The sequence below is a fragment of the Drosophila subpulchrella genome, chromosome 3R (genome assembly GCF_014743375.2).
Source record: "Drosophila subpulchrella strain 33 F10 #4 breed RU33 chromosome 3R, RU_Dsub_v1.1 Primary Assembly, whole genome shotgun sequence".
NCBI lineage: Eukaryota > Metazoa > Arthropoda > Insecta > Diptera > Drosophilidae > Drosophila > Drosophila subpulchrella.
This window is the reverse complement of record NC_050609.1, coordinates 7,653,636-7,669,292: the sequence shown is the minus strand read 5'-3', so window position 1 is coordinate 7,669,292 and position 15,657 is coordinate 7,653,636. Positions and strand designations below refer to the sequence as shown.

The window sequence follows — 15,657 nt, the reverse complement described above, 5'->3', positions numbered from 1 at the left end:
GGAAATCCCAATTTTTGCAATAACAAAATACGACGTCTAACTGGAATTTATCAATAATTAAAGAGAAGTCCCCAATTTGTTTTAAAATAAAAATGAACTACTTCCGGTACTGGATACCCTTAACAAATAACATCGATCTGGCAACGCCGGTAACAGCTGACTCTACCGGTTGATTTTGTTGTTGCATTTGATCATAACAAAAATGTTGAGCTTTCGAAATGTATTAAAAAACTGCCTTTCGGCCAGGAAAACGTGCAGAAGAAACATCTCAGCCCTTTACATAACCGGCGATAAGGCCAACGAGAACTATGTGACCCTGCAGCCGTATCTGGACTTCAAGGAAACCTTCAGGGACCGTCAATCTTTGGAGCAGAGCATCGCCAGCCGGGGATTGGACATCCGATTGGAAAGTGTGCTCAGCAAGTACGAGAAGTATGGGAGGCACCACGCACAGCTGGCCAAGGTCTCCGAGGAACGGGAGGCGGTGACCAAGCGTCTGAAAGAGCTCACCAAATCCGGAGGCAGGGCGGAGCAACTTGAGGAGCTGAAAGAGCGTGGGAAAGCGTTGCGCAACGACTTAAAGACCCTAAAGCAGACACTCTATCCCATCGAGGACGACTTCATACATGACTACCTGCATCTGCCCAACCGCCTGCATGACCAGTGTCCCACTGGCGGGGAGGAGAAGCTCCTCTATCGGAATGGCCTGCCCAAATCGGAAAATAAGACCGGCTCCCACTTGGACCGCCAGGATCTTATACACTTTGTGGACAACAACCGGTATTACATGATGGAGCAGGCTGCTCACTTTGACGTCAATGCCATGCAATCCCTGGCCCGGTACTTCGTCAACCATGGCGACTTTATTCAAACCGCCAATCCGGACTTTGTGCGTTGCGTCCTCCTGGAGGCAAATGCCACGCCCCTGACCGACTATCATTTGGTGCAGGAGGAGCATCTGCAAAACAAGATCAACACCGCCTTTCTGACCGGAGGAGCCGCCTTTGAGAGCTACCTAGGCGCCATGACAAAGTTGTGTGTTTATCCATCCGTGTTGCCCCTGCGTTATGTCTGCTGTGGTCGGAGTTACAACAGGGCGGAAGCGGAGCTATATGGACCCACTTCCAGTCTTTATACGGCGACCCAAACGAATGCTGTACAAAGCTTTGTGGCCACTCAAACGGCGCAGGAAGCGGACGCACAACTAGAGCACATTCTTAATCTGGCGATAGACTTTTACAAGGCTTTGGATATACCCTTCCGAGTGGTTTATGCATCAGCAGAAGTTTTAACCCCTGCGGAGAGTCTCCGGGCAGTCCTCGAGGTATATGCACCATCGCTGCAGCGGTACGTTTGCGTGGGGCGAATCAGCAACTACGGAGACTTTGTGTCCAAGCGAATCCTCTTCAGTACTCGACGAGAGAAGCACTACGATTTCCTGCATCTGGTTGGCGGACCAGTGCTCTACACCTCCCGACTGATCGCAGCTCTTTTGGAGCACGGTGTCCGCCTGGAAGACTGCAAACTATTGGGCGCCACTAGCCAGAAACCCACTCATCAGCAGGATCTGCAGCAGTTCAAGGACCTCTTCACGTAGAAAACAAACTTGTTCAGTTTCTTGTTGTGTGTGTGTCCTTAAATCTAACAATAAGTAAAAGTTAAGTTTTACATACAATTATTTACAATCTAGTGTAATCTCATGGTCAGCAGTGGGTTTGCGCCCATACGCCGAATGCTATTCGCTGCACTTGATCTGCAGCTTGGGAAACCTCTTGCGAAAGTTTTCGCACTTGGGCGTGGTGAAGGTGAAGACATTCCTGGAGTCGTCCAGCACCGAATTGGGACTGGACCGCGGTACCCTCAGCACGTAGGTGGTGTTGTACTTCAGTTTGCTGAACTCCAGCGGATCCCTCTGCAATCAAAACGGAAGGTAATGAAGTTAAGAAAGACTAATTAAAATATCTTTGTAGTTTGGCGTACACCTATGAAATGACCCATTTCCCTTCATCATTATTGGGAAAATTTTTGATTGGCATTTGACCACGTACTGGCTATTGTTAAGACGTGTTTTTCGTGTCAAAAGGAGGAAACATGATTGCCCCTTGTAAAAACAATGCCCCATGGTCAACGATGCTCCACTGATTTGCCCTTGCCCGGTGGTCCGGCCAATCGGCACGAAATATTCCGACATGTGGCTCGTGGCTCCCATCTGAACATCATCAAGGGTATTACTTACTTTGGCGCGAATAGCGCGGAACTCTCGCTGCTCGCAATTCGTCTCCTGGGGACACAGTTCATAGACCCTGCAAGTGTATTGGGGTGAAATTTCTGCATTAAGTTGCCAAAATGTTTACAAATAATTACTTCTCCTTGTGCGGCTGGAAGCCCAGAATCTGCACAATCATGCCGAACTTCCGGTTCAACCGGAAACCCACTTCATACGAGGCGGCCGTTGTCCGGTTGGCTATATTGGGCGAAACTTCATTGAGGCCAGCTGGCGCCGGGGTCGTGACCCGTTCTGATGAACTGATGGAGCTGCTAATGTGATGGTGCCGGCGTCTATTCCCGTTCCCATTCCCGGAGCACTGGAGCGGTGTGATGGGCTCCAGGGGCTGTAGCGTCGTATTGAAGAGCATGGACAACTTTTCGGACTTGAGGCGACGCGAACCAATGTAGGAGATGGCCTGCACTTGGATGTAGTACGAGGAGTTGGGCAGCAGTTTCATGATCTCGATCTGATGGGTCTGAAAGCATCACAAGCTGATTGTTTTAATGTTTCCATCCATACTAAGGGTATGAACTCACATCCTTAACATAGGTGTCCAAGGTGATCATCGAGGCCTCTGCACTGCTGACATACAAGGACCAACTGATCTTGTACTTCTCCACGGGCAGGTTCGACTTGGAGGGGCACCATACCAGCTTCAAGTTCATATAGCGCCCATCGAACTGCTTGGCAATGATCTTGGAGTCGTTTGGCGCCTTGGGAGGCTTGGGATCTAATGGGTTTTGATATGAAGCTTAAGGTTATGTTGGAAAACCTAGATTAAGTTACTTACTGCCTGTCGAGGGAAAGGGATCGCTTGGCTCTGAGTATCCCCGGAAACCATAGGCATTAACGGCAGCCACTCGAACCTCATACCAGCGTCCTGGTCGCATGTGAAAAAAGATATAAGTGCTGTGGGAGAAGATGGCAAATTTCAATGTTAACAGGAAATCTTTAGGATGAGCTGGAGTTGAACCTACTGCTTGCTGTGTCCTATGTTCTCCTCCATGATCTTCTCCACCTTCTGCCACTGCCAAGGGCCCAGTTTCCTCTCCGCAAAATACCTTCCTATGTGGGATCGTACCTCCACATGGAAGTAGTAGACCAGCAGCGAGGATTCAATCTTCAGATCGACTGCATGACCCCGTGACCTTCGAAAGTACAGGATCTTAGGTATCGGTGGAAGCAGCGTGTTGTTCCTTACGCCCAGAGGTTCCACGCACATGGGCCCACAACTGGAGGCGCAACATTTCTGCACCTCGGGGCATTCATGATCGTACTGGCAGTTGTCCAGGCAGGAGAGCCTAGCCCGCGTCTGCCTGCCAATTTTGGGGCAGCTGCCGGCTCTGGGTCCCAGCAGCAGCTCCTGGATGCACTTGTCCAGGCACTGTTCCCGTCCAGTTTTACTCAAGGGATTGCTTCCGCCACATTTCGCTAAGCATTGCAGCTCCAAAATCTTGTCCTTAACGTCGTTACTATCCCGAAACCAATGGGCCACCTTCTGTCGCTGGTTAGACGCGGAGGACGTGGAGGAGGATCCAGTGGCCACGGCGCTAGAGGATAGCTGGCCGAGGAGACCAAGCAGCGCCAGCAACGCCACTTGCATGCTGCCCATCTGAACCGATCCGAGCCTCGGTGATTGCAATCTGCAAATGATCATGCGTCAGGTGATCAGCTTTTGGTTTCTGGACATTCCGTGCGTTCGTAATTTGTGCCGATCATCAACACAGCAGCCCGCTGATTATGCTGAAGGATCACCCGCTCCCCTGTTCTCTGTCCCCCTGCCCTCGATTTCGGTGGGATCCAAACCGGTTTCACCCATTTTGCATGACCAACTAACTAATCATTCCTCGCATTTGTGCCGCCCGACCCCGAAGTCGAGGCAATGAAAATGCAAAAAAATACATAAATGTATCTCAAGTGCTTGACAGGACTTCAAAGCGCGCATCATAGTGCGTGCCACGAGAGCATCGGACGGACGGCCAGACGAAGCTATGCATCTCCATTCGGAGCTGACTCCTTGATGCCCTACACTCGGGGCGAAGGAAGTTAAGGGTCTGTTTTTTTGACGATATTAGAAAAAACTTACAATTAACAGATTTTTATAAATGTGCTTTAATACTCGATATGGCATATAATAGCCATTTGTAATAAATTATCTTTCTATCCTACTTCAATTTTTGTTTTGCCAGGTTCAGTCTAGTTAATAAATTTTAAAATTAACTATCATGTACGTATTGTATCTCTCAAGTAAATTTTTTGAAGGAATCCTTTCAATTCTTAGAAATTTCCCCAACAAAAACGTTTTCCTAGTGTATAGATCTTCGCACCTTTCTAAATACTGACAGCTCTTTTCAGCTTAATTTCGCATCGCCGATTCCGGGAACCCTTGACCAGAACAGACCCCTCGAAACATCTTCACCTGCTTGCCTTAGCCATCGATATCGATGTGCCTGCATCGATTCCATGTAGGGTATTTAGCACGCAAATGGGAAACTAATGTTTTATGGTATGGTCGATGGTCGTCGGTTTATGTTGTTGTTTTGGTTTTTGTTGCTGTTCGACTGCGTGTGAATGTGCAGGCAGCGAAAACAAAATTGAGAAAAATACGACTACGACGAATGTGCGAGAGCTGCAAGTGGATGTCACCACATCTGAAGCCACATCCATGGGCACATCCACACGTCCACATCCATATCCACATTTGCAGTCGCAGGGGCAGCAGAAGCAGAAGCAGACGCACCACCAGCAGCAGCAGCAGCCTCATCAGATCAGAAGCCTAGCCAGCAGATGCCGCACATACCAAGGCGATACAGACACTCTGGGAGCAGTCGAGTGGAGAAGTGGTGCAGCGATGCGGTGGTGGGGCAGCCAGGAGATTCCGTGCCTCAGCACATATGTGGTCAGTAATATATAACTAATCAATACGACGGGATTAATCCTAACCCCATTTAAAAATTTATATAAAGGCCTCCGCTCCTTACCATATGAAGAAAAACCATATCATCAATCGAAATTTGTAACCTGAGATATGGTACCTATGGCTATCCTACATGCAAGCAACACTACGTATGAGTAATTTATTTTGATCCGAAAATAGAAGGATCAGTTTCAACGATAAAGTCTTTACTGACCTACAATGTAAGCCTTTGTTAGTTATATTTTCCATTCTTATATTCGATTTTATATTGATCTGATTATAAGCAGTAAACTGATTACTTTGAATATATTCCCAACAGTATCTCGCTAAAAAGTATGCAACCATTTTTGAGATCTAAAAAACAGATCAAAATAGTAAATCGTTAGAACAAAAATTAGTAAAATAAATAAACGCAATGATTTGTTCTTATAAAATAAGTCTTTCTTTAGGGAAGAAATATTTGTACTTAAACGAATAATATAATATTTTTATATAAGAGACTAATACTTTTGAAGAAAAATTTTCTGTGACGAAATTCTGTTATTTTTTTATAAATGTTACTAAGAAATTATAATATTTATGATAATATTTTGGAAACTATTCGAATTTATTTTCATTGGGTGACCTTTTCTGCTGACCGCTGCTGTGGGGACTGCGACTGCCACTCCGACTGGGATGCGATGGATTGGGGGCCAAGGAGCTCGGAATGGCTGCGGGGAGTGCAGGCCCGGGGCGGCCTAACTGAGGGACATTAAGCGACAAATGAATGTGCGCGACGATCGACGTAAGAAGATGAAGCGGCGACTGCGACGACGACGATCACCAAGAGCAGACGAGATGAAATGCACCAAGTTCCGCGGAACGAAAAATTTGCAACAAAATTGGGCAGTAAAGCGTCGGCAATGAGGGGAATGGGGTGGGGTTTGGATGGGGTATAGTATATGGGATATGGGGTATGGGGTATGGGGATATCGGAATGGGGATTGGGGGTTGAGGATCGCGGCCACGACTCTTCCAGATGAATGGGTTCTGCGGCTGACGCTGATGAGACAGTCGAGTCGCAGCCAGGCTGGCTGCCGTTGCGTAGAGGCGATTAATTGCTTTTAACGATTCAAAAATTCAAAATTACTTTTTATGCTTCACGCACACCAAGGCGAAAAGGCACTTGGCGAGCATAGCTCAGCACACATTCGATGCACTTGGAAAAATTCCTTTAAGAATGTAAGGTAGCCTTGAAAGTTGCCCCCTTAAAGGAATTATACAGAACTGCCTCTTTTTGGGAATGTAACGAAAGACATTTAGGATGTTTATTTATAATTTTCAGGTTATAAATCTAAGTAATTAAATATACTTAGGTTTTCTGTTTAAGATCCTTAACAGTTCCAGAAAAATTTTCATACGAATAGAAAACTACCGAAGAGTAACTGAAAAATGTCGATGAGCTGGGGACCTCTCATTCGAAGTAAATAAGCTTTTAAGACTTAATCGCTCAAATGGAGTTTTAAGGTACAATTGACCCAGAATTTCTGCGAGTGTACATACAGGGGAGTTGTTAAGGAGGGCAGCAGATGGAAATGGGGATGAGGATGATGGGGGGCACTAAGATCCGGATCGATTTCGTTGACGTCGTTGCTGTGATAAATCGTTGGTGGTTGCTGCTGTTGCTGGAGTGTTGCTTTTGTTTTGCCTCCAGTTGCAGCTCCGTGTCCATCTGCACCCCTACCCCTTCTCCAATACCCCATCCCCAATGCCACCTTGGTCCTCCGTTTGGGGCTTAGTACAATAGCAATCCGGCGACAATGGCCAGCAAACTGAAAGCAGCAACAGCAGCAGAAGCAACAACTGTGTGTAATATGATGCAAATCGTTTAACACTTTGACCAACAGCAGCAACGTCATCGCATTGTTGCCTCTGCCACTGCCAAAGTGCATTGGTTGTAAAAAAAAAAAAAAAAACGTTAACGCTCGAAGGGGGCAAGTAACAAAACACCATCAAAAGGGGAGGAGTACAATCATCAATTTTGGGGGCCAGGCCAGTACGGCAAGATCAAATTGAGAAGTTCGATGGTCTCGCTGGCCAAAGGGGTTCCATATTACCCACGATCATTGCTGAATCACAGTTATCCGTAATGTAAATATCAACAGAATGTTTACTGTTGTGCATTAAAAGAAATCGTGAAGTTTCCTTCTCAAATATCATAAAAATAAAGTGCGATTCCGTTTTTAGTATGCGTCAGAAGTCAACATTTCGATGCATGCAAATTTATTGCCCAAACAATTCATCATCAATAATTTTTTTTATTTGCGAAAATTACTTAGAAACTTTTATTTTTTAGAAGTATTTTATCAACTTAAAATTGAATGCTTGAAATCTATATCTGTAACCAATAAATTAAAGAGAACCAGAAACTTGAGAATTCATTTTGATAATTTGAGATGACCTATCTTCCCCAAGCTAGAAACTTGGTATCGTATCTTTTGTTGTCAAGTGCGGTATCCCCGGATCACATTGTGCCATTTAAGCCCGCGAGGAAATCCAAGCACTGCCAATGGAAGCCCATTTATGGGGTTCAAGCACCCAGCTGGGCATGTGCTCAAGCTCAAGCCTAACCGGAGCGAAACGGGGTAGGATGTTTGTCCATGGCGGTGTCGTGTTCTACGTCAGGTTCCGAATCCGAAGCCGTGCTCAAGGTTCAGCGATATGATATTTGATGTGTACATTCATACTTGTACTTCCGATTATAGAATTGCCTGAAGGCTCCCCTGGGTGGTCCCATATCATATCATATAATCATTTAAGATTTTAAGATCAAGATTTTTTAATATTATACCACCACAAGGAAGAGACTGTTCTGAGAAGGTAAGAGATCATCCTGACACATAATTTTATATAATAAAAGATATAACTTATTTACAATTACTAATTTAAACTGGTAAGTAGAATTATATAAAAAATTGTTTTTCCTTTTAACATTAAAATTATATGCACATTAGATTTGATTAAGGGGCTTTGTCTTTCCGATTATTCATTTTCTCAGTGTTCTTTAGAAAAAACGCCGGTACCTCAAGTGTCCGGCTAAGAGAGCTTTTAACGCGTGAGAAGAGATGTGAACGCATGTCACCCGTGCACTATCCGATGGGATCCATATCCATCCCCTTGGGCACCCCTATACCACAACCATCCTTACCCATCCGCAATTAGCACGAAGGCAAACTCATTTACGCCGACGGAATTGCACAAATGGCGAGCATTGCGACGCATTTTTGGGTACTCACGGTAATGGAAACACTTTCGGATGCACTGGCTCCACTCCACTTCGCGATCTACGTTCTGCGATCTCGTACACCTACGCAGCCGGAGCGCCTTCTTTGATCGCCTTCTTAATTCGCCACGCACTGTTCCGATTTCCGCTTCTGGGAACTGGCAACTTGGAGCCCGATCCAATCCACAAACCCAAACCAAACCGAAACCGAAACCGTATCTGAATCTCAAACAGAATCTCAAGTGGGAGCTCTTTTCGTACGACCGTTGCGCTGCAGCCGCTAAGAGAGAGTGACACACTGAACGCCACGGATTCGGACTGCAGGGCTCGGGCTCCAATTCTCCCGTTCTCCCACCGCTCTCTCGTGCACAGTGGGCAAGTGCGGGTTAATATTGTTCTTATTTAATAAAATAAAAAACATTTTTTAAACTTAAACGTTTGTGTTAAAGATTTAATTCAGAAACGACATGATTTAATCTACAGAATTCATTTTATTTTTTTGGTTTTTCAGAACCACCTTTAAAAGTTTTTGCCCTCGCGAATTCTTCAGGTTCTTACGATAACAAATTTAATTTGATCTAGAGATTTGTAAACTTGTCTTATGTTATTTGAACCACTGTGTTGTGCTCCACTTGCTCTCGCTCCCTCTCCTCTCAGCATCTTTCGGTCAGTGTGTGTGCCAAAACAGAGATCTCCACCTCCATCTCCGCTGTCTCCGTCTCGCTTGCTCTCCTCTCCCTTTCTACTACTACGATGCCGCGCCTCCCTCATTTTCATTCAAAATTTCATTAAAGGATGCACACATGCACGCACACACCCACACACACTGGTCTGTTGATTTGCATGCACCAATTACTTTATTTTCGTGATTACACATTTACACTGTGATTACAACGGGAACCTGGAAACAGATTAGGTTCTGATCGCTAGCATCCTTGGATTCCCACAACATGCTGCCTTTCATCTGCAACACAGAGGGAAATAATGTATTAATTCCAGATTATATAAAAATTGTACTACCCAAATTGAAAGTTCAATATCAAAACAGAATTTAATGCGTTTCTTCAAAAAATAAAAACTTTTTTTAAAATATGTTGTCAATAAACTTTTAACTTATAAATTTACACTTAAATTTAATTATAAATTTACTTATATAATTTAATAAATTTGTAAATGGTTTCTGAACTTACCACCGGAAGAGTTTCGTTTACAAAGATATTGGCCCAATACGCTTTGCCATCACTTGCACTTTCTATACATCCATGGTCCCCGTCGCAAGGGTCGGGAGTTATAGCCGCCTGGGTTTTGATGTAGTTGAACACCCATCGGACTTCATGTTTAAGAAAGGTTACGCCATTGCCTGTAAAAAAATATATATTAGTTCGATTTATTAGGTAAAAGATCCCAATGACAGCCCTCAAAATAAGCTTTAAAAACATTTCATTCGTGTGAACTATTACTTTACCCTCAGGTGTACATTTGTTTATCAAATTCCAAATAATCAAATCAAAAGAATCTGTTTTGCATGCCCCCTTATTATAAATGTTTTGCCAATCTTTGTTACAGCCCCCTATCGCGAATTAGTACTCCATATATTCGATTCGTGCTGAGATCAATCGCTTCGATTTGGTCTCCATTTCTGCTGATTCATCAAAATATCATTAAGCATTCATTATTTTATTTATGGAGTGACTTTGGGGCGGGGCCCCAGGCTGCAATCAATGTCAATATCTTAACGACTGCATCGAGGTAAACAGTAGTAGTAGTAGCAGCAGGAAATTTGGTGAAATTTCGTAGATTTACAATCTTGGATCAATTATATTTACTATTGGTGCTAATCAATATTTGTGCACGCAGTGGCTGTTCTACTACCGAATACTCTGGGGTTTCGGGGGGTTCTCTATACACCTTGCTCCCCCCAAGACATCCGCCATCCACCTGATCGAAATTCTTCGCCCGCACTAGATCTATTTTTATTTCCGACTGACTTTTGCTCGCCGAAAGCGAGGAGCGGTTTCTTTCTCTGAGGATCTGGTCTTATCAGTGCGTTGATTTATTTGTATTTACCATTATCATCGAAGCGCACAGTAACCTTAATGGTGGCGTTTCGGGCCATGGAGCAAGGCAGTGTCGTACAGCTCTCGATGTCCAGGTAACTGACCTGGTACAAAGAACCTGAAATAATTGAAGAAAATAGGGATAAGTTTGGCTTTAAAGGTAGTACATCTGGTGAAACTTATTGAGCTTGAACCATAAGAAGAACTCCTGTTTTCCATTTTAGACAACAATTCTTAAACATTTTTATTAAAATGGAAGAATACACTACTTATAGTAAGATATGCTGGCATGTTAGTTTAGGGAAAAACTCCAAGTTAGATAAATTGTTATTCAAAATTCTTTCCTTAATTGCAATCATTGGGTACGTGACTTTGCACATGCCACTTCCACCTATATACAACCTGGCAACAAATTAACAATTTTAGTTTAATAAATACCTTTCCCAGCAACTAAGCCGAGTTATCTGCGATCAACACAGACATACACCTATATATATATATTCTATAATCTATGACCAAGTGCACTTCTCAAGGCCTTCAAACAGTTTCTATCTTTTAAATGAGCCGTGTTCGTAGAGTACACCATTCTGTTAATTAAGTTCTTTAATTGATTAGTACCCTCTGAGGGGCGCTTGCCTGTCTATCAGTGTTACAATAATAGGTAATCCCCCATAAGGGCGTCATATCTGTTTGTTTACAGTACTTCGATTCTAGAACATAAATCATTGTTTTACTGCGACCAGTCCATAAATACTACACTTAATCAAAAATCGTAAAAACCAAAATACGAATATAGACTGTGCCCTGGGAAACTATAACAAGATGACGAAGTTTTAATGCTCTGATATAAAGTTAAGCTACTTCAAGCTAAAAATAGGTTTGCAACTTTTTTGCTTGACTACATACTGCCTTAATGCGTATTTTTACTAGCCGTAAATCAGATTTTGGTAATACCTTTGATAATAGCCTGAGTCAATGAATCTCTTTGTACTATATCAAATAATTTACAATGCATACAGCTAATTTTCGTTGATGTCATTCGAATATTACGCTATGGTTTTTTCCAACTGACTAACCCATTTTCAAATTGTAATCTGATAGAAATTGTCGATTGATTACTTTTGGTAATATATCAAAAATTCTATTTATCTATTGGGAAATTACCATTTATGACAGTTGTATTTTATTTATTTACGGAAGCAGCACTTCAAGTCAGGTGAGATTGGGCTCTATGTTAGTTATAATGGTCCTGATAATTTTCTAATCGAAATACTTACTACTACTTTTTTTTTAAAGATGGGCGGTGAAGAAGGATCACTTTTGACATTCGTTGAGCATGTTCTTTTTCAGTTGCATTTTTTTTGGTGCGAACTTTAGAACACTCATACTCTGAATTTTAGTATATGGTAGGAAATGAAATATTAACCTATTCAAAACTTTGAAATTTCCTATTTCACTTAAAGAATTTCTTGTAATATTTCATTACCTCTTTCTTCCCCTGTAAAAACCAAGTAATTCTTGTGTTTCTTAAAACGACCCACTGGTTATCGGATATACTCACCGCAGTCTTCGAAGGGCAGAGATCTTAGGGAAAGATATTTTTTGTAGGCAGCATCTCGGGTGGTTTTGAGCGTACCACCGGAAATTTGATGGACAGCACAAATGAGCAAGAGTATTTTTAAGTAGTGATCCATGAAGGCGCCTTGCATGGTTCTTAATCAAATCTTTGAGATTTTAATTCGCGATTCGATTAGAATATCGGGCAAACGCGTTTCGCGTAAAAGTGCAAATAGCTTCCAAATTTCAATAACAATAACAAAAGGGGTTCGATAATGGGGATCACGGGCTGGCAACGTTTTTCTTGACGATACGATTGGCTTGGTGGCTAACAGGTGACTGACACCGAGAATAGTGAGTCGCACCAAAAGTAGCCGGCCGTAAAATTTGGCCTCTCCTCGATGGGAGAATACTTGCCCTCTCCGGTTAAACGTAAATAAATAAATACTCCACAGGCGCTTAAGCAATATACTTTGATTTATTGACTGGAAGCCGATTGGAGCCACTAACGCTGACTTTCGCTCCGGTTCTGACTGATAACGCCACCGATCCACTTTGAAGATTTGGTAAGGGGACGTTCGTGACGTCGCTGGGGGCGTGTGTGGGTCTGGGAGTGGGTGGTTGGGTGGCGGGCACGCGTGTGAGTAGCGTCTATAAATACTGTAAAACAAATCAAATGCCTTTGGCGATGTGTAGATAAAAGTAACCAGCCACTTGACTTTAATTGAAAGTTAAAGAACATAGCGAACCGTATTTAATTATTATTAGATAATGTCCCTTCAATATATCAATTTAATCCGGCAGACAGCACCGCGCAAGGTGGAAATTTTCGGAATGTGACTCATTCTGGTAGCTGAACTCCTCACTCAATAATACCCTTCAGGTAATTGGTGTTCTTGATGATTCTGAAATCAGTGCGCAGCTGAATGAATTGCCGCACCACAGACTTGTCTAGGTAATTCTGAAGTAGGGGTGCAAAAAAATGGTAACGTAAGAATAACATCCGAAATCAAAGACACCGCACACTTACCAGAGTGTCACCTGTGCAAACCTCTTGAAGGTTTTGTGGCTTAACAAGTAATAGATTGCACAATGCATGGAGAATGTCAAAGAGCTGCGTGACCAGCGGACTATCCAGATCGCGAATGCACTTGCGATACTCGTTCACGTCGCAGATGGCGCACATGGCTCCAGCCGTGTTGAACTGCATGGTCTGGAGGTGATCATAGATCACCCTATGCAATCGGGTTCCGAATTCCGTCAGAACATTCTGCAGATTCTCTCCATCGACACATTTCTTAATCTGCACAATGACGGGCTGCAGATTCTGCACGACTTGCAGGCAGGCCTAGAAATTAGAAGTTACAAATATGTTAAGCTTATAAATGCTATTACCGCCTTAATATATATCTTACCGCCGAGGAAATGGTATCCACATCAGTCTCCGGCTTGTAGTCGGTTTTCTTTTGTTCGTACTGCAAGTAGACCTTGACCCAGCCAATTACAGCGCTAATGGAGCGATCCAGACCCTGATCCAGCTTGGTCTCAATCGTCTCCATCAGAATACGCTTCTTGAATACATAGTCCGAGTATTTGGGCGTATTACTGAAAAACGAATTTCCATATATCCATGTACTGTGTAACTTAACACAGTAAATCATAACTTACCTCACACAGGGTATGACAGATGTGTGGCACAGCTTATCAAGCAGATGGACAATGATGTTCGTCTTCTGCACCACATCAAAGAAATACAGTTGTGGAAAGACCCTGCCCTCGGCCAGCGGTACCGCCTGCAGGCCCAACTCCAGTGCGTAATCCACATGCTCGTGCATTAGAAAACGCAGCAGGATGTCGTTGAGCTTGATGGCATTGCCTGGTAGCTCGGTCTCGTTGGACAGCAGTCGGCAGCGTTTGAGCGAGGCCTTTGCCTCCTGCAGCATGTTGATGGCCAGTTCCTCGGACAGAAAGGTCTCGCCACCATAGTCCTCGATGGCGGCAATATTGATATTGGCCCGCGTGGCTATCAGCACCTCCATATTGCGTCGAAAGCCCTTGGTGGTCGCCGTCTTCTGGTGCTTCTTGCTGGCGTAGAACTTCTCCAGCTCTGTGGAGCATTTTGCTGTAAGGCACTTTGTCTCCATTTCGGCGTATCCAGCAAGATGCTTCACAAAAATCTGCTGTGTCAGCTTCTGCAGCAAGTCGTCGTCTATGGTGGACATGTAGACTTGCAGGTCCGTCGACAATTTCAGAGTGCTGCAATTTGAGTTAGATAAGATATTAAGATCTCAAATTTAATGATTGCATCTATGGATTTACAAAATTGTAGTGGCTTACCGTGAGTATAACTCGTACAGGGTTCGCAGATATTTCTCCTCATCCTTCTTGTCCTCCAGCTTGGTCATCGCGTACTGGTGCAGTTTCAGCTGGTAGATGTTCAGTATGAACTTGGACATGACCTGCTGCGGATTGGCGAACACCTTCTGAATGATTTCGTTGTGGTGCTTGCACAGTGGCACAATGCCTATAAAGATGTCCTTTCCGCTGTACGGTTGCATCTGGCTCTGTTCGATGTAAGCGTCGACACACTGGGTGTAGCCCTTGAACTGGGACAGGATCTGGGCCAAAGTCTTCATGCGCTCAATGTCCTCACTTTTCTGGGCCGTGGCAAACTCTTCGATCAGCCGCCGTTCCACTTCATCGTATTTCTTTTCGATTTTCCGCTTGGACTCGGCAAAGTTCCCGGGCGGCAGATCCTGCGAGATGGCATAGAGCTTCTGGATCACATCGGCGGCTTCACTTAGTCGAGTGGCATCCGCGAAAATGTCGTTGACAATCACGGGTCCAGCAGCCAAAAACTCGGACATAAAGTTAAGCAACTTCTGCGCCTCCACGGAACGACTGCGAGGTGTGTTCACGTTCTCCAGCTGCTCGCCCAGGTGCATAATCTTCCCGGCCACCGAGTTGATCTTCTCGTCCAGCTGGCCAAACACATCGATGGCCGTTTGGTGGCGTTCCTGCAGCTTGGCGATCTTCTTGGCGTGCGACTCCTTCTCCTGCCGCAGCGACTCTTCGAGCCGTTCGCATTTGCTTTGCTGCTTCTCCTGCAGGATCTTCAGGTCCTTGATGGTCTGGATAAAGGTATCATGCAGGGCCACAGGATGGAAGTCCTCGCTGTTCTGCAGCTCGTTATTGGTGCGCCAGGTGAGGCGTTCTATGAACTCACCCACCTCAAAGGGCTCCTGTAGGTTGTGGTTGATAGATTAAAGACCTAAATGATAGGTAAATGACTGGGGAACCCACCTGTTCAAACTCCTCCATGTATTGGGACAGCATTATATAGTTTTCTGATTTTTTTTTTGTATGATCTGATTTATAGGCGTTTCTTTTCTGCTTCTTCTTCGTATTATTATTGTTGCTTCCGCTCAGCTGTTCTTTATGACGTTGCCACTCTGCTCAATTTCTCTCAGCTGGCAATGCCAACCGGTTTGTTTACGTTTTTGTTTGCTCTCTTGGCCAAAAAATTCAAAAGTTTGGCGCTTGTTATATAACTCAAGTGGGTTTTAATCCAAGTTAAATAAAACTCTGCTTTTAT

General features: G+C 44.0%; 4 protein-coding genes across 4 annotated transcripts; 1 reads left to right on the top strand and 3 right to left on the bottom strand.

The window, feature by feature from the left end:
* Window positions 1-202: 202 nt before the first annotated feature.
* On the top strand, window positions 203-1,828 carry LOC119560684 (serine--tRNA synthetase-like protein Slimp). Its single transcript, XM_037874262.1, has 2 exons — window positions 203-1,625; window positions 1,691-1,828. The coding sequence occupies exon 1, from the start codon at window positions 203-205 to the stop codon at window positions 1,595-1,597; it is 1,395 nt and encodes a 464-aa protein (XP_037730190.1). The 3' UTR covers window positions 1,598-1,625; window positions 1,691-1,828.
* LOC119560674 (anosmin-1) lies at window positions 1,610-8,722 on the bottom strand. Its single transcript, XM_037874250.1, has 7 exons — window positions 8,462-8,722; window positions 3,247-3,912; window positions 3,060-3,178; window positions 2,806-2,999; window positions 2,365-2,744; window positions 2,237-2,303; window positions 1,610-1,912 (listed from the first exon to the last, which is right to left on the bottom strand). Exons 2-7 carry the CDS (start codon window positions 3,879-3,881, stop codon window positions 1,736-1,738), a joined length of 1,572 nt encoding a protein of 523 aa, XP_037730178.1. The 5' UTR covers window positions 3,882-3,912; window positions 8,462-8,722; the 3' UTR covers window positions 1,610-1,735.
* A 514-nt stretch (window positions 8,723-9,236) lies between these two features.
* LOC119561680 lies at window positions 9,237-12,414 on the bottom strand. Its single transcript, XM_037875209.1, has 4 exons — window positions 12,067-12,414; window positions 10,516-10,623; window positions 9,639-9,808; window positions 9,237-9,412 (listed from the first exon to the last, which is right to left on the bottom strand). The coding sequence occupies exons 1-4, from the start codon at window positions 12,212-12,214 to the stop codon at window positions 9,326-9,328; spliced, it is 513 nt and encodes a 170-aa protein (XP_037731137.1). The 5' UTR covers window positions 12,215-12,414; the 3' UTR covers window positions 9,237-9,325.
* A 339-nt stretch (window positions 12,415-12,753) lies between these two features.
* LOC119561664 (exocyst complex component 5) lies at window positions 12,754-15,493 on the bottom strand. The gene is made up of 6 exons (XM_037875208.1): window positions 15,366-15,493; window positions 14,400-15,304; window positions 13,731-14,318; window positions 13,478-13,667; window positions 13,093-13,410; window positions 12,754-13,023 (listed from the first exon to the last, which is right to left on the bottom strand). Exons 1-6 carry the CDS (start codon window positions 15,396-15,398, stop codon window positions 12,925-12,927), a joined length of 2,133 nt encoding a protein of 710 aa, XP_037731136.1. The 5' UTR covers window positions 15,399-15,493; the 3' UTR covers window positions 12,754-12,924.
* Between the last annotated feature and the right edge of the window lie 164 nt (window positions 15,494-15,657).